The sequence below is a fragment of the Mya arenaria genome, chromosome 3 (assembly GCF_026914265.1).
Source record: "Mya arenaria isolate MELC-2E11 chromosome 3, ASM2691426v1".
NCBI lineage: Eukaryota > Metazoa > Mollusca > Bivalvia > Myida > Myidae > Mya > Mya arenaria.
The window spans coordinates 4,919,655-4,938,686 of NC_069124.1; the positions used below are offsets into that span (position 1 = coordinate 4,919,655).

Consider the following 19,032-nt stretch of genomic DNA (forward strand, 5'->3'; position numbering starts at 1 on the left):
GTAATTAATCATCTTGGCTTGCAGAACCATTTCATCTCACAGTCAATAGGGAAGGCTAATATATGGTCAGGATTAGTCAAGTAATTATTACAGCTTACACCTAAGCTAATAACACAATGACCACCACTGAGTCTTTAATCATGCATAGAGTTCAAATCTAGGGTATGCTGCCATAAATATGTTTAGGAAAATTAACACACTCTGATTTTGTTATTTCGAGTAAGAAATATAAACATCAATATATATACAAACAATAGCAATCTATTTGTCAGTTAGTTGACCTCAAACACCTATAATACAGACAACTATCAAACCCAATAGAGTATATATATCGGCAGGCAATTGTTGATAAGATCAATAACAGGGATGTCAACATCCTCAAAAGTTAAACACCCTTTCACTAATTATATATATATATATATATATCATGTTTTAATGCTAGAACAAAATAAATCAGAGATCATTAGTTTCACAAACCAGAATAATAGGCCCAATCTCACATTTTGAATTTTAATTGGTTATTTCTCATTTTTTTCATGTGTAATCAGACTAAAGGCTACACATTCTGCCTATCAAGTTGTACAGATGTGTAATAACCATGGTTCATAAAACAGCCCAATAACAGTCGAAGAATGGGCCAATTCATCTTCCAACTCTTAGAGTATGGACGATTTCTCCCCAGTCCAAGAAAGAATCTCATGTGGGCTGCAATCAGGGTTCATTCAACAGCCAATACCTACCCCAACAGTCCATGCCAAGATAAACATACCTCTACCTACTGAGCATTATAAACAGCCCACCTGGTTAGTAATGGAATTAACTTGAAAGTTTAACCTTCCAATCACCAATACAATCCAAGTACATATTAACTTACCCTCCATATTAAGAGCAGAGAAATCTCTGGGATTTATGCAGTCAAAAACCTTCTACCCAACCAAGCACCAATCCCTACAGTCCTTAGAAGGGAATCACTTATATATATACACCAACATAAACATCACTTTAGTTTATCATGGAGTCCAAGGCAAACTGATGTTCATAATTATATTAACCTTATGTCAAACACTCTACGCAAAAAGAACAAATGCTCAAATTCCAGGGCAGCATCATCATCAAAGCCTTGTACATGTTTTTCCATACATTGCTAGTACAGATGACTTTACCCCCAACTCCAGAGCTGCATAGACAAACAAGCATTGGTCTGGAAAAGCACTAGTTCAGTTATAACTACAGTTCATTGAACAACCTTATACCAACCCCAACAGTCCAAGTACATATGAACTAACCTTCTACCTCCAGAGCAGCATACACAGCCCGCCTGTCCAAGAAGAGCCCTAGATGGGTCACATCCACATCTCCAACAGCTTCCTGCCCATCTGGAAATTAACAGATACAGGGGTATCAACAATTTTACGTCAAATACCAATCAATTTCACTCCAGTGTGAGGATCACATTTGTACCCCCTGTACATGTATTCTGTTTTATAAGACCGGTGTTGAGAAGAAGATCAAACCAGAGACCTCTTGGATGACAGAGCAACACTTGTACTCACTATTATTAACATTTATGTCATTTTTTCTTGCTGGTGTTTTAGAAGTCATTGCTAGACATTCTTGAAATGTAGAAGCAATCACTTAATGAAATATGAGAAGTTTTATCAGCTCGCATCAGGGGTTTACCACAAATCGAAATCAGGTACTGTCCGATCTACTTTTTGACATGACATTTTAAAACAAATTATGCACCGGGGATAAAAAATGGCAGGTATGGTGTTATGGCCTTTAAAATAGGGTGAATTAAAAGACCACTTTATTTCAATACCTTCATAAGATTGCAACATTAATGTAAGTTTAAAACCAAGCTGAAGTATCTTATATAAACCTTGGTGAGAAACTGAGAGGAATAGATAATTTTAGATAATTATAGATGTTAGGTAATGACAGGCACTTATCATTGGTTACAGTTTTGGGCCATTCATAGGATTTTTTGAATTCCATTTATTTTTTGCCTGTGGAAGGAATTGGAAAAAATTAAAATCAGCTCGTCGCTCCCACCTTTCAAGCTTTCATATCTAATGGTTATATCATTATGCCTTCATTTTATTCTCTGTAGTCCATAGAATCATTCAGGGTAATTTCTCCTGTTTCTATTTAGCCAAGCCTTTTTTAATAGCCAATAAAGAGTGTGTAAATATCTTGACAATGAAGGTAATCTGGCACCACATAACATGAGAATAGTGCCAGAACATTGTGACAGTCTAAAAATGAAAAGGAATCTTTAGAGGAGTGTCCTATATGCATGAAAGTCATACAAATAATCAAGTTTTTAGGTTGTGGAATATCTGCAACTAATAATGCACCAATCAATTGTAACCCCCCCCCCCCCCCCAGGTCCGGAGAATAGCATGGCTTTGACTTTCAACCAAACTCCAATGCCCTCGCACTCCAGGGACCCTGGGTAAGGCCCATTTCCTGCTATTTTTAGCGCGAAAACAAAACCACGGCATACATCCGGCACTGCGTGGCCACCTGGAAGGTAAAAACATGGCCCATTTTCCCAGCTATCCTCGGTATCTGCCCAGACCTGGTGGGAGGGGGGGGGGGGCGTGATTACAATTGACTTGTGCATAAGAGGTTAGATGCAATGTCAATAAAACCAGGTAGACATCTGCAGCCAATTGTTTAAAACTGGTGAAGTTATCCTGAGGTAGTTTGCACAGAAAAGCAATTTGATTGGTCAACAAAAATTATTGTATTCATATGGTCTAACCAATAAACAGTTTGGCTAACTTGAACCAAACCACGGGTTAACCAGTCATTCGGAACTCCTCGGCCATTTTATCGAAAACAACCTCGGATGTATAAAATGTAGCATTTAGAATTGACCAAGAAACCTAGTTTATGAGTCCATGTTACCCAGTTCCAAACTTATCTAAGATTTTATCAAGGCAAACATTCTGATCAAGTTTCATGAAGATTGGTCCAGATATACTGCAAAAAATATAGTGTCCAAAAGTGTTTTTTTAAGATTTGACACAGTGACCTCATTTTTGACCCCACATGACCTACTAGTTTCAAACTATTCCAAGATTTCATCAAGGCAAACATTCTGATTAAGTTTCATGGAAATTAGAGCAGATCTATGTATTGCCTCTAGAGTGTTCCCAAGATTTCTGTAAGATATGACCTAGTGACCTAGTTTTTGACCCCATGTGACCAATTTTAAAAGTCTTCAAAGATTTCATTGAGGCAAACATTCTGACCAAATTTGAACATAACTGACTATTCAATACCAATGTTTGGTTTGGGAAAAGGTAAACATTCTGATCAAGTTTCATGAATATTAGACCAATAATGCCTCTAATGTGTTTCTTTTTTTCCCCCTAAGATTTGACCTAGTGACCTAGTTTTTGACCCCATGTGCCCCACTTTACAAGTGGTCCATATTTTATCAAGGGGTTCATCAAGACCAAGTTTGAACATAATCCAACCAATCATTTCAATTCCGGACAAAACAAATTCTAAGATTTGACCTTGTGACCTAATTTTCGATCATATGTGACACAGTTTTAAATATGTCCAAGGTTTCATCAAGGAAAATATTTGACAATGTATAATGCTTCTAGTATGTTCCAAAGATTTGATGTAGTGACCTAGTTTTTGACCCCATCTGACCCACTTTTTTAAGTGGTCCATATTTTATCAAGGGGTACATCATGACCAATTTTGAACATAGCTTGACCAATCATTACCACGATATGATTCCAGACAAGATTTTTCTAAGATTTGACCTAGTGACCTAATTTTCGATTATATGTGACACAGTTTTATTTATGACCAAGAGTTCATCAAGAAAAACATTCTGATTAAGTTTCAAGAATATTTGACCATGTATAATGCCTCTAGTATGTTCCAAAGATTTTTCTAAGATTTGACCTAGTGACCTAGTTTTTGACCCCATGTGACACACTTTTTTAAGTGGTCCATATTTCATCAAGGGGTACATCATGACCAATTTTGAACATAGCTTGACCAATCATTACCACGATAAGATTCCAGACAAAAAAATTCTAAGATTTGACCTAGTGACCTAATTTTCGATTATATGTGACACACTTTTATTTATGACCAAGAGTTCATCAAGAAAAACATTCTGATTAAGTTTCAAGAATATTTGACCATGTATAATGCCTCTAGTATGTTCCAAAGATTTTTCTACGATTTGACCTAGTGACCTAGTTTTTGACCCCATGTGACACACTTTTTTAAGTGGTCCATATTTCATCAAGGGGTACATCATGACCAATTTTGAACATAACTTGACCAATCATTACCATGATATGGTTCCAGACAAGATCTTCTAAGATTTGAACTAGTGACCTAATTTTCGATCATGTGACCGGGTTTTTATTTAAAGCCAAAAGTTCATCAAGGAAAACATTTTGATTAAGTTTCATGAATATTTGACCATGTATAATGCCTCTAGTATGTTCCAAAGATTTTTCTAAGATTTGACCTAGTGACCTAGTTTTTGACCCATGTGACCCACTTTCACAAGTGGTCGAGATTTAACCCAGGGGAACATTCTCACCAAGTTTGAACATTTTCTGATCAATGCCTACCAAGATATGGTACCGGACGGACAGACGGAAGGACGGACGGAATGACGGACGGACAACACCAAAACAATATCCCCCTTCCGAAATCTTCTGGGGATAAAAAAATGATCACCTTCAGAGAGTAAAACATTAGGGAGTATATAAAATGACTGGCATCAGTATTTCTTACTTTACCTTGTTAATTAACTTTTTATTTAAAACAAAATGTGACAACTGCAAAAAAGAAATTTGGGATATAAAGAGTTTCTTTTTTAGCTTTTAAATCCCATGGGTTCTGAAATGTTCTGGATAGGCATCTTACCAAAACAATTGTCTGCAAGACTTGGTGAAGTCAACACCGATCTAGACGAAACAGGAGTACATTGGCAATTGAATTCCCTATTACAGAGAATTTAAGAGCCCTAAAGCGGTACAGATCTTAATTTTAATTCCAAACTAGAGCTGTCACAGGATTGACAAATACATCTGAATGCCGCCTGGACAAAGGAATGATAAACTATTTCTCTGAACAAAGGCAATAACACCAGGTTTATTGCACTGCATTTCCACTTATCATGCTTAACCAATGTGTGTTGATTAATCAAAATACATTGAGTAATTTAGAATTTACACTCTTGACAAGAAAAAGTATTAAAGGGCAATAACTCTATAGAAAGCTGAAATAGAGTTACAGTTCTAGTACACTTCCTCTCATTGTGCTTTACCATTACAAGATATTTATTTCAGTTCCATCCTTTAGTTTTCAAGACAGACAAGTCTTTTTCTGGACAAGGAAAAGAAGTAACAAATGGCCATAACTCGGTGGTGAGCTGAAATAGATATATGGTTCTTGTACACTGCTCTTTCTATTATTATGCTTCAGACAAGAATAAGTAACAAAGGGCAATTACTCTGTGATTAGCTGAAATACAGTTACAGGTCTTGTACACTGCACTTCCTCTCATTGTGCTTTACCATTGTATGAAGTTTAATTAAATTCCAAACAGTAGTTTTCAAGTTATGCTCCAGACAAGAAAAAGTGACATAAAGTTTCATCTAAACTGGATAATAAAAATACTTGGGTTATTCTGCACAAGACATAAACTTTTTTTATTCATTTAAAATTGGCATAACTCATGAATTACGAAAATATTTTACCCTACAATTGAACTTATGCCAACAAATACTGTCACCTATTTTCATAATGATTTGATAATAAATACTTAAATAATTGTCTGCAAAAGACATAAACCAACTTTTTCTAGTGTAAAAGGGGCATAACTCAAGAGTTACTGATAAACACCAGATCAAACTTCACTGAGACATTATGCCCACAAACACTGTCACAAAGCTTCACCATGATTTATGATAAGACATACTTCAGTTATTGTCTGCGAAAGGTTTTGTTGTCTCCAATGCTGCCACAAAAGTACTTTTTATTCGACACATTAAATATAAATAGCATTTCACCTCAAAGAAAACTAGTGCACTGTGTTCTGATGCAATGCCTGCTTGTTCTAGCAGTTTATCAAAAAGCATTATCAAATAATAATAATTAGCAAGAGTGATGAGACTTATCACACTTGTAATAGCTCACCAAGCACTTCCATTTCAAGACCTCACCTTGAATATGATTCAGTGATTCATTGTTTCAATATATAATGGTGATGTGTAACCTTTGAGTAGTAATTCATGTAGGGTATTTATCTTTACCTTTTAATGAAGGATGAGAGCTTTTAAACTGCATTTAATTTGACCATAAACATATGTCTGAGACATGTTTACCAAATTTTTGAATGTCAACATGATCACACTAGGATGCAAACACTTATCCTGATCAAGGGACATAACTCAACAAGTAATCAAGTCAATGTGACAGGACCTGGTGCACATAATATATGTGCTTAATCGTGGGCTAAGATGATGATTGTATACAGAATTACAATTAGAAAACTGTATATTTCCATCATCAAAATTGGGCACCCAACACCAATAAAACTTAAAGAATAATACAAGCTCTATCTATTTTCTTTTCACAACACCAGGCGATTATCTCTGTGATCAGTGCATATCAGCAATCTAGTGTACTTAGAAAAACAATAACAGACAAACATGATGTTTACATGATAAGTTTATTATCTTGTCCCCATTATTATAGAGAAAACAAAACACCATAGCAACAAGATCTGGCTTTGTCAATCAATAACAACTAATCAATGTATATCTAATTATCCAGGGTGACAGTCTCATGTTTATCTGAGTTCAAAAGTTCTTGAACAAGCATGTCCTCAAATTCCCCCCCCCCCCCCCCCCCCCAAACCACCCATTCTAGACAGTTTGTCAAAACTCAAGACTGACTTTGCTTCTGATTTGAATTTTTTTACTTCCACAAGTATATTTAACACGTTATCTGTACAAGTGCTAATTTGTAAGAGTGGATTATTGCATGTTGAAACGTTGTGTGTGGTCGAAATACAAAACTGTTCAATGTGAAAAGTTTACAATGTTTACTATTCAATTCCCTCAAATCAATGCAAAAAAATCTGCACACCGAAAAACACCCATAGCAGGTGCAAATAACCTGCATGCTTGCACTCATCCTATTGTATTTTGGGTTTTCTTTCCTTGTACCATTGTTACCTGGAGTAAATGCCCCGGAACTTTTCAGAAACCAGAGCCATGCTCCCAGGAAGTCCAGGATGGAAATTTTAAATATACAATATCAAGTATATCCGGAGTGCTGTTACACAATGACGTTGGATCCCATGCACATGCAAAATAGGGCGGGAGTGTTAAAACAATTTGTAATGAATAGATGATGCAAATATTGAGGTTCATGTCTGTCTGTAAGAATTTAACTTAGAATATTTTAATATTAACAGCTGGAATAACTAGAGCAGAGTCATTTATAAGTATAGGTTATCTAATTAAATTAACATGGAAATATATGCGCCAGTTCTGGAGCACATTAATATTGCATGACCACAAGAAAACACGCAAGAACAGGTGCACATGTTATCATATAAATTTACTAACTTTTCTATTTCCTACGCTTAAAATTGTAAAATGATATTTTAAATCAATACTTGCCTCTTTTAATCACTATAGAGAAAAAACAAGTTAGAAATTTCAAATAAAGCTATGTCTTTTCTAGGTAATTCCAAAAACAGAATGTGTAGAGGATTGGAAGTGACAATGATGTCTCTTTTGATACAACCTGTGTTTATTATGCCAAGCATTTGCTCTCCACGGGGCAAATATATACATGTGGGCAAATTTGCTAATTTTTTTTTTTTTAAAAGTACATTAAACATTATGATGAAGCCGTTATTACTTACATATCAAGGGACTTGGTATGATAGAAATATATGTTATTGTAAATACAAACCTTATTCACTAAGCTCTATTATGTTGCAGTAATTCGAGAAAACAATAAAGAAATCTGTTTCTCTTTAAAACCAATTATAGCAAGATATTTGTTGAATTGATATTTCCTGCCAGATTACACATAGGAGATGGCATTGAAATGATGTCTTGGTGAAATATTCCAACTAAACCAAGTAATACAGCTGCAGAGCGCAGGTCTCTTATGAACATTGGATATGAGGTATGAGTTTATTTGCAACTGTATGAAATTAAAGAATATTGTATATAGTGTAGCATTTAGGTTAGACCTAGTTTTGACATAGGAACCTATATTTTGACCCCACGTTATCCAGTTTCAAACTAATAAAATATTTCACCAAGGCCAGATTGGTCCAGAAATATTGCAAAAATATACCCTCAAGAGTGTTCCAAGGTTTTTCCAAGATTTAACCTAGTGACCTAGACTTTTAGCTAGCTAAATTCAAACTAGGCCAAGATTTCATCAATGCAAGTTGCATTAAGTTTGAAGTGGATATATTGCCTCTGTTTGTTCACAAATTTTCTTTCAGATTTGACCTAATGACCTAGTTTCTACCCCTATGTGTCCCACTTTTAAAGTCTACCAAGATCAAGGGGAACATTCTCACCACCTTTTGAATATTACCGTAAATGACTGGGTATAAGACACACTTTTTCCCCTCAGATTTCGATGTAAAAAATGCCTGCGTCTAATAACCAGTAACAAGCTTTTGAACTTTTTTTTCTGAGGTCGATTTTAGGCCAAGAGTTTGTTTAGATTTATGTAGAAAGGGATGTTACTCGCGTCATATCGATCAAGTATATACAGGTTAAAGATCGGGATACAGTATATCGTAAGACATTTATAATTTAAAAAAAATAATATTGTACGATTAAAATTATTAAATATTATTTTGAATATAACAACAATTAAACATGCATATAAAAAAGCAAAGTTGGGCACTGTCAAAATATTTTTTGTCAGTTGTACGATAAGGTGTGAAAAACTCGCACTGCCTTTAGACCTGTTTAACATACCAATACTACAAACTGATGCAATAATGGTCTTGTTTTTTTGCACTTTTCCACGTTCTTTTTTTTCTGTAGGTGTTGATATTTTGAGAACAAACCCTTACAATATAAGGTTTTTGCATCACTTAACTTTTCATTCTCAGCAGGTTATCGTTTACGATATACTGTCAGAAAGACATCTTACAAATTGTCTTAAAAGGTACTTTTAAGTGCCATCCAGAAACAAATTGTCACACTCAGTACTTTTCAGTGCCTATCCTTACATGGAACAAATTAAAATGAAACATATTTTGCATTATCATTGTATGGTTTTAAAGATAACCATCGCCATTTTCACGAAAAAATCTTTTTCCTAACTGTCAACAAACTTGGTGGCCGAAATTGACAGACAATTTTGACTTTTTTTCTATGCGTCCTTTAACCCAAAACATGGATTGCAAGGTTTTTTCTCATGTTTTTCACGGATTTTTTTGTCTGCGTCTTATACCCTCGATCGTCTTATACCCAGTGAGTCATTTACGGTAAGTCAAACCAATCAATACCAATATTTGGTTTCGGACATGGTTTTAGAATGATTTGACCTATTAACCACGTTTCTGACCTTATGTGACCAAGTTTCAAACAATTTTTTTATTTTATCAAGGAAAACATTCTGTTTCAAGTTAAATAAATAAAGGACCAGTCATATTGCCTCTAGTATGTTCCTATTTTTCCCCAAAGACTTGACCTAGTGACCTTAGTTTTTGACAGCACAATTGAATTAGTTTCAAATTAATTATGGCATTCATCAAGAAAAATATTCTGATCAAGTTTCATGAGCATTGGAGAAAAATGTCTCTAGTGTGTTGCAAAGATTTTCATAGATTTCATAGAAGTTATTTGTAAAATAGGCAATTTGCCTTTAATCTTTAACCTGACACAATGTGCCCTAAAACTTTAACCTTAGTCCCTAAGTCAATCAGGGGCCATACTTTGCATTTAGCATAATATGGAGTTATGTAACCTCATTGCGTAATGGTCCTGACTAACTGTGTGAAGTATTAAGTGAATTGAATGAAGGGTATAGGAATTAAAGTAAAAATGCCAACTTGCCCTAAAATTTTAAAGGGACACCTATGCTGGGGCGAATAGTATAGCCTCCTTATTCTTCAAATAGTCAGCCTAAAAAATGCCTGCATCCAATCTATAGTATTAGACTTCGAAGCCCATTTCAAGCCAAATTTGGCTTTGCCGTGACTAAGTTCACCAGTATTAGTAAAGTGTCCACCATAAAAAACTGCCTCTGCCTTTAACTAGAGTCACATACCAATAGTACAAGCTGTTGCGATGATAGGGTTGTTAGTATGCTACTTGTTCTTTCTTATGTTGCATGTTTTACAATAACCTTAATTGCCATATATGATCCAATAAAATTCAAAGTGGCTACTAATTTTTACCACTACGTCCATTTAATTACATATGGTACTTAGTTTTTATACCCAATTTTTCTAGTACATTTTTTTCTGCATCCTATTTATCCTAGCGTCCTATACACAGCAATATACGGTAAAGAGGCTCCATGGAATTGTCATAAATGATCTGAAGAGCAGTGAAAGCAACCCGATAATGTTTACCCACCCGATATCTAACTGTATGTGACCCTTGTGACCAATACAAATATAGAGGGAATTAATTTTAATTTTAATTTAATTAAGTACTAATACAAAATACAGTATTTTAAAGCCACTTATCACTTTCTTATTCTTTTTAAAAGTCTAATTGGCAGATCTTGTTAAACAAGGCCTCTTTTATTAGGCAGTCAGAAAAATATAAGAGCTAAAATCTTAGTTGAGAAAATCAATTTTGCAGTTAGGCTAATACATGATACTTCAGGCTTCAAAGCTTTTAAGCTCTTTTTTATGAACATGGAAATTACAACTCCCCTGAAAAATTTGAAATTCATTAAACTTGGGTGAATGCCCAGTCAAATTTGGGGAAAATAACAATAAAATAGTGAATAGATTGCTAGCAAATTTTAAAGAGGAACTCGTGCGCTACTGTTAATTCATTAAATTGCTCAATTCTGGTAACAATAATTTATAAAAAAATAATAGAACCAAGACATAAAATTGGTTTTTAGACTGTCGGCTGCAAGCCGACAGTCTTTAGAGAGCGGTATTTCAGAAACGCGACTAGTCGCCTGACACGACATATTGAACATGAATATATTAATACATACCACCTGCGTAGCAACAGAACTACTTACGTGAATGCGGGGCGTCAAGTACTTTCTTATGTGTATTTAACCCGTTATTGCCTTTTTTTATGACAAACATTGCGTGTTACTCTTAGTATAGTTGTACTTGCAATTTGGTGAGTTTACTTGAACAAAGTAAGGCCACTACTTTTATATAAATTGGTTTACAAAACCGGCAGGTCTAATTTTCCGAAAAGTACAAAAAAAATAAAAAATGAATTTCACTATTTTTTCAAAATTATTTTCCCGACCGTATTGATTTTGGTGCGAAACGAAAGAAAAACGCACAGATAAGAGTACGAATGCAGTAGATCTCGACTGGTTTGTTGTTCCGTGGCAGTATTTGCCAATTTATAGTGATAGCATGTGAGCCAGTCAACTGTTATGGCAGCGCCGATGGCAATGGCGGAATTGACGATAGCAGTCATTCTTTGTATGAAATAATTAATTAAAATATGCAGGAGTTGTTAAAATAACAATAGCAATAAACAGCCGACACAAACAATAACTGTCACGTGATTGTTGTTATTCCCCGCCAATATAGGTCATGAAAATATTGTTGTTTATAGATAAAAAATAAAATTGTCAGCGGCTGCCATCGAATAAGTAGACACAAATATCTGTAAATTATGTGTGAGAAAAACATTTTATGGTTAAATATCAAATAACAGTGCACTAAGTGTGAGTGGTGAAATCGAAAGTAAAATTTCTAAGTAGACACCGGTGACCTAGTTTCACAAGTTCGGTCGATGGTGTTTATGGATTTGAAATCACAAAATGGTTTGGAAATACTTGTTATTGAGTCAATGTAAAGCTTGTGTTTATTCTAGATTACATGTTTATTCATGTTTGGGTTAAAAGTAGAGTAAAAACAATGAAAGAGTTGAACACATGTCTCAATGACATTTTAATACTAATGCCAGGAGTTGTGTGCAAAACATTTAGATAAAACAACACGGAAAACTATTTTGAATAAGTCCATTTCAATTTGTAATGAACTTGATATTTCACTATAAATGAGATTTGTTGTTGTAACCAAGGAATACTCTTTAAAATGAAAAATAAACAAGCATGAAGTATAGATGCCCTGTGAACTCGTGTATACACAAAATGGCGGAGTTGGGAGAAGATGAAAATATCCGATACATAATTATGGATTTCTCTGTTACTATCATTGGTACATAATGTTAAGTCACATGCTAGATTTATTATTTTGTTATGTGATTTTTATGTACTGATGTGGTAATTTGCTGCAAGATTTGAATTTGAAATGGATTTGGTGAACATCCCATGGTAAATATCCCGGTCCAAAAATATCCGAACTTAGCATGGATCGGGTTACACACAACTAGGACCCACCATGGTAAAGGTTATTAAAACTCAAATCTAGGTCTAGTTTGGTTTTTAGTTTTTCGAAATTGCTTTCACAATGTTAAAGCTCGAATGTCTTCATAAAATGTTACTTGCTTATTTACTAAATTGGTAATTATTTCACTTTATTGGCATTTTCCAATATTGAAATAACTGAAACAATGTTTAGAAAATATTATGTATTGTTTTAATACAGTGCATTTTTTTGTATTTTAATGCGTAAAATTGCCTTCTCTTTTTTTCAATTTAATATTGTTCAGTTTAGTGTTCTGCATTCACTTTTGCTTTAGCATACCCTTGAAGCTTAACAAATGTCTTGCTGAGTGATATTCAATTATCTTTGATAAAAAGTGTAGTTTATACATGTAAACATGTTTTATAGTCAATTTCATTGATGTTTTATATGCACAGTATGTAAGATTTAAACTGTGTGTTTAATTAGAACTTTGAAACTTTGAGTGTATTAAAACATGCATTAATAGCAGTTTAAAAATTTAAAATGTCATGTAAATGATATAAATTTTCAATGTTTTTATGTTGTTCTCTGATTTTTACCCTTTAAGAGTATGTTTTGTGATTTTTTTTCCTTTTTTTTTTTTTTTTTTTTTTTTCGACCGCCCGGTGGACATTTTCCCCAAAAAATCTTGTAAACCAAAAAATAAAAAAGGAGTGGCCTAATGAAAAATAAAGAAAGTAAAGCATTTACATACGAAGTCATTTTACCCTACAACCAATAGTAAGCTACACCACATGTTTGCACCCCGTGTGACGTCACAAATATCCCGGCATTCAAGACTGACCCGGCAAACCCCGGCAAAGAACATATTTTATGAATGAAAGCTATTAAGAAATAAATCATACGCGGTTAAAGAGTTCATATCATGTAATATTTTGTTAAATAGCTTTTATGTTTCAAATGATTTATTTTCAGCAGCAATCGAACTAGTGTATTTGTTTGAGTAAGTTATTTGGATTATAACTTTCACAGTGTTTCAACGTTATGCGTATTGTTATTCTGTACTATAGGGTGTAGTTTTTAAAGTCATACACAATATGGCGGCGATTATGCAGAATTGAAATTGAATGTTACTTCGAACACGTTCCTCTACAAAATAACCGACCTGTATTTAGTGTTATTGCTTCAACATCAATCAAAAAAAAAAAAAATGGCATCAATGTATGCGTCTAAAAATGTTAAATTTAGATGGAGACAATCCAGAAATGAGCTGCCAGGAAGAGATCGATTTCGGACACGAAGGTACATGTACATTAGTTAGTCCAAATAATTTTACATTGACGGATTTTTTTTAGATTTTTGATATGGCAAATCCTTCAGGTATAAATTGTTACGTATCAAAAGTGGGTAGTTGTTCCGATCAGGATTCCGGGTTAAAGCATATAGCGTCTATAAAATATCATAAAAACAAGAAATATTACCAGATAATGTTATTTTATATTAGTTCCGTACACAAAAAATAAATATCCAACTTATAATTATGAGTTTGACGGCTTTTCATCTTTTCATTCTGTCAAAACATAACGATATATACATGAAGGGCACCTGCAAGGCTTTAGGGCACAGTTTTAAATCGCTCGGAACATTTCGGCCATGGCCGAGTTGTTACGATTGTATAACGGAACAACTTGACCCAATCGTAATAACTCGGCCACCTGCGACAAGCTTTGAGATAATACAATCGTAACAACTCGGCCATGGCCGAACAATGGGAACACCTAGGCCAGTATCCAACAGGAATTGACTATCTCGAAGCTTACAGAGAGGGTCATATCAATCTACAGCATGTATGTATGGGTAAAAGGCAACAGACATAATATAGTTTATGTTTTGTGTTTGGGTTACCTGAAAACGTAGCACGTTCAACATCTGAGCCCAGAAAGTATTGTAAGCAGATTAGTTGCATGAACTATTTTAATATGTGCCAAGTAAAAGTCATCTGACAAAAAAAAATGCTTTCAAAACTGTACTCATAGAAAAAAATTCTGTAGTTTTAAAAGTTAAAAAAAGTTGGTCAAAAGGTCAAAGTCAAGGGCATCCTAGGACAACATTGATCAATTTGAACAAACATTCACAATCAATTGGGCTGAGATGGATGCACAAACACACAAAAAGATGTTCAAACCTTTCCAGATTTTTGTTTACCAAACCTGTGAACCCTGGGTGTGGCCAGTAATGACAACAGGTGCATAACTTAAACATTCACAACCAATTTTGTTAAGATGAATGCGCAAACTACAGAACTTAAAGCTAAAAAATGGCCTTTGGGCTTTCAACAAGAACAAGGCAGAGTAATTCACAAAATCAACTGCAGAAGCAAAAAGCAAATTGTCTCTCAAAATCCTAGACTTGCAAATTGTCTTCCTTAACTCTAGACTTGAAACTGGTTTTCGAAAGGAACCAAGCTCTAATGGATATCTAGATACTGTACAAGTTTCATCAAGATACAATCAAAACTGAAGACTGTATCGTGTTCACAACCAATTGTTTACAGACGCACGAACGCACAAACGCACGACCACACGCCCGCACGACCCCACGGACCCATGGATGCACATACTACGTACACATTACCATCGCATAAGCTCATCTGGCCTTTGGCCAGTAGAGCTAAAAACCATCAAACTCATAATTATTTGCTGGATATTACTTTTTGGTTACGGAATTTATATAAAATAACATTATCTGGTAATATTTCTTGTTTTTATGAAATGTTATAGACGCAATATGCTTTAACCCCGGAATCCTGATCTACCCACTTGTGGTACAAAACAATTTGTACGTGAAGGATTTGTTGTGTCAAAAATCATTAAAAAAATCTGTCAACGTACAATTATTTGGACTAGAAGGTACATCTAGCTGATCCACAGCTCTTAGTCTAAATATTTGTACATTGACGGACTCTTTTTACGATTCAAAAAAAATAAAAATATACATATATTTACATTATATAAATATGGCAAATCCTTCATTACAACATCTTCATGTTACTTTCAATTCAGAGTTGATTATTCACTAAAATTATTTTGCATTTTTAATTGTTGTTTAACCTGAAACGTCTCAACCATCAAAAAAGAACATAATGTGCTTCAATAGTCTAAAAAAATAGACGTGTTATATGGGATTCTTACAATCCCTTACGTCTAATCGGGTTTGTGCAAAACAGGTGGGGGGGGGGGGGGGGTTGAAAGATATTGAAATCGTAGTTAGATAAGTATTATATGTTTGAAATAGATATTAAAGGTTTATATTCGTATTTTAGTTATAACCATGTAAGTTCAAATATTTCTTTCACAAAACAAGCATTTAATGCATTTAAACACAACCATTTTACCTAGCATAGCAACTGGACCATCTCAGGTTAACTTCGAGATAGACCAGTCACCTTTTGTATATATAATTTTAACAACTTGACCATGGCCAAAAGGCTCCGATTGTTGTAAATCTATGTACCGCAGCCTTGCAGGTGCTCTTCATGTATAACAGTTTATATCATTATGTTTTGACAGTATGAAATGAAGGAAAACACTCATCAAACTCATAATAATTCGTCGCATTTTATTTTTTGTGTACATAACTCATATTTTAGATAATTATCTGACCGGAATCCCAATCAGAATAGCTACCCACTTTTGGTACAAGAAAAAATGTATGTAAATGATATGCCATTTCAAAATTTGTAAAAAGATCAGTCAAGTTACTATTATTTGGACTAGTGCTTCAAGTGTTTGATTTATTTTCTTTATAATGTACCTGTCAATTGTAGAGCCAAGCTGGGAACTGCCTAAAAATCAGTTACCCGGTTAGCTCAGTTTGACAGATCTCCATGCAAGTGTTCACATGGTCGTGGTTTCAAGCACCATACCAGTAGCATCTTTTCTCACAGGTTTACTTTAGAACCCATCATCCAGGGGTTGACGATTATAATTTTTTTTTATTAAATATTACAGGCCATGTTCTTTTGTAAACTTTCAGATTGAGAAGTGCCTGGATACACGGCTAGTATTGTTAACATCATCTGATACAATCAACTGGATCAAAGCTGAAATGGCTGCCTGGCCTGACTTAAAAATCGGATGGCAATACATCAGACTAGAAGATTATTAGTATTGAGATGGACAAAATGAAACATGAGCCTACCAAAGCTGACAGATTGCACAAGAAATACATAAATGCAGGTATTTGCTGAGATATTGTAATTATTTTTTGAAACTTCTCATTCATTTAGGAAGTTCAGTTGAAACAGAGTTGGCAAAAAATGAACTTAGGTATATACATTTTGAATTCTAATTTTTAAATGAGAACTTTACTGGCCAGCACAGATTGGTAAAATGCCCAGTCTACCAAAATAAATGTGCCTGGTTCGAATCAGTAAAGCTGATGAATGTACTGGTTGTGTAGCCAGGATGTGAATAGGTCTGCACTTGGCTGATAATGCACTTTAAAAGTTTAAGCTGCACTCTCACAGATTGACTGTTTTACTAACTCTTTTTTTATTTCTTGATCTTGTAATGAATTATTTTATGCGAATTTCTGGTCATAACAGACAACTGGAAAAAGTAGATCGCTGCTTTCTTATATTAATACAGTCAAAAAAGACAAGTGAAAATATTGGAACGCTTTCTTATTTTAATACGATCAAAAGATGGTGTTCTATGCCAAAAATCTCATTATTAGTAAAGCGTTAGTAATGCTTTTAACCATAAAACAATTAGTCACAAATGTAAATATAAAAAAAACATGATCATATCTTTTGTCAGCAGTCTTATATCATCAGTTTTCATACTGCTTTTCATTAGCTTATTCCAAGCCAAAAAGTAAAAGAAGTTGTCAAAACATTCAATCTGTGACTGAGAGTGCAGCACTCTCACAATTTGAACATTTTGACTACTTTATTTATTTTTTGTCTTGGAATGGGCCAATTTATGTGAAAATGCATGTTAACCATTCATATAAGATTGCTGACAATAAATTAGTCAGAAAATGTTTATATTTAAGTTCAAAATGTTTTATGCATTTTTCTTAAATCGTTAGTAACGCTTTAAGCCATAAAACCTTAGATTTCGACCTGAAATATGGAAGTCTGCAATGTAATATTTTGTCAGTAGTCTTATATCACTGGTTTGCAGATATTTACGCAAAAAATATATCATTCCAAGACAAAAAATACAAAAGTTGTAAAAACAGTAAATCTGTCAGAGTGCAGCTTTAAATGACTAAATGTTTTGATTTGGCTCAATTCTCACCTAAAATCTTATAGTTTTGTTGCACCTAAATGGTTTGTTTTTAACAACATTACACTTGCATATGTATAAATTTGTTCTTAAATTTGTAATTTAGATTGGAGGATTCATTCTCTGGAAAATAGAAAAGGGCATGTTACATACTGTTATCATTGCCATGACAGAAACCATATTGAGGAGCTGGTCCACCTGTAGGAAGAATTGCGCTATTGGTTGGAGCAGCACTATTCCACAGCCATACACCAGCACTTAGTTTGTCATAGGGAGCATTTCTGAGCAGTTATGGAGACCACTGACTATGCAGGTATGTCATAATCAAAATCTTAGTTTATATATTTTTTTTATAATTTAGCATATGTTGAGAAGAAATTTATTTCTAAATTGAAGGCACACACTATAATTTGATGCCCAAAAATATATTTCTTATTTTAATGCGTTATCATGTTTAACTCATTTGACTTAAATGATCAAAGCAAAAGAAATGCAATTGATTAATCTGCAGATATGCAAATGTAAACTTTTTAACTGGGGAAATTGTTGCCACTTGTCTATTTATTAAAGAACATATTTATAATTAATAATGTTTAATCTGTACACAAATCATATGCCTTCTTTGTTTTAACCATCAATGTCAAAGAGTCCAGCATGATAATGGATTAAATTGAAAAAAAATGCATTAATTTATATGAACCCTTTAAAACAAAGACATTTCCTAAATCCAATAAAATATAATTGAATATTGATGCAGAGTTCAGTTAGAATATAATATAACTTTTTTTGCAGTTGTTGCAGTGAAACTTGCACCAGTGTGTTTTCTGTGGAAACTAGAACTGTAAGCCAAAGGCTAACGAATACTCCCCAACCCTTCCCTGTCTAGGTTGTTTGCCCTGGCCTTAGTTATGGTATCATTAGAAAGCACAAGGCAATACATTTATTTAGTTTATTTAGAATACCTATTACTGAATCAGGGACTGCCAAATTTAAGGCCTGTATGCACCTAACTTCAGGACTTTTGATGGTCTTTTTAAGGACAAAATCAATTAAAGGCCATGCAAACATTCTGATTAATACAGGTGCACCAAATCACATATTCAACAGTTCATATCATGGTCATTGACATCTGAAAGTTTGAAAAAGATTTATAGAAAAAAT

General features: G+C 34.1%; 1 protein-coding gene across 1 annotated transcript in view; it reads right to left on the reverse strand.

Moving 5' to 3' along the window:
* Positions 1-19,032, reverse strand: part of LOC128227200 (gem-associated protein 5-like) — a 143,680-nt gene that overhangs the window by 87,082 nt on the left and 37,566 nt on the right. The window contains exon 19 of the mRNA XM_052937500.1: positions 1,287-1,376. Coding sequence (XP_052793460.1) covers positions 1,287-1,376 — 90 coding nt within the window. The remainder of the gene's footprint in view (positions 1-1,286; positions 1,377-19,032) is intronic.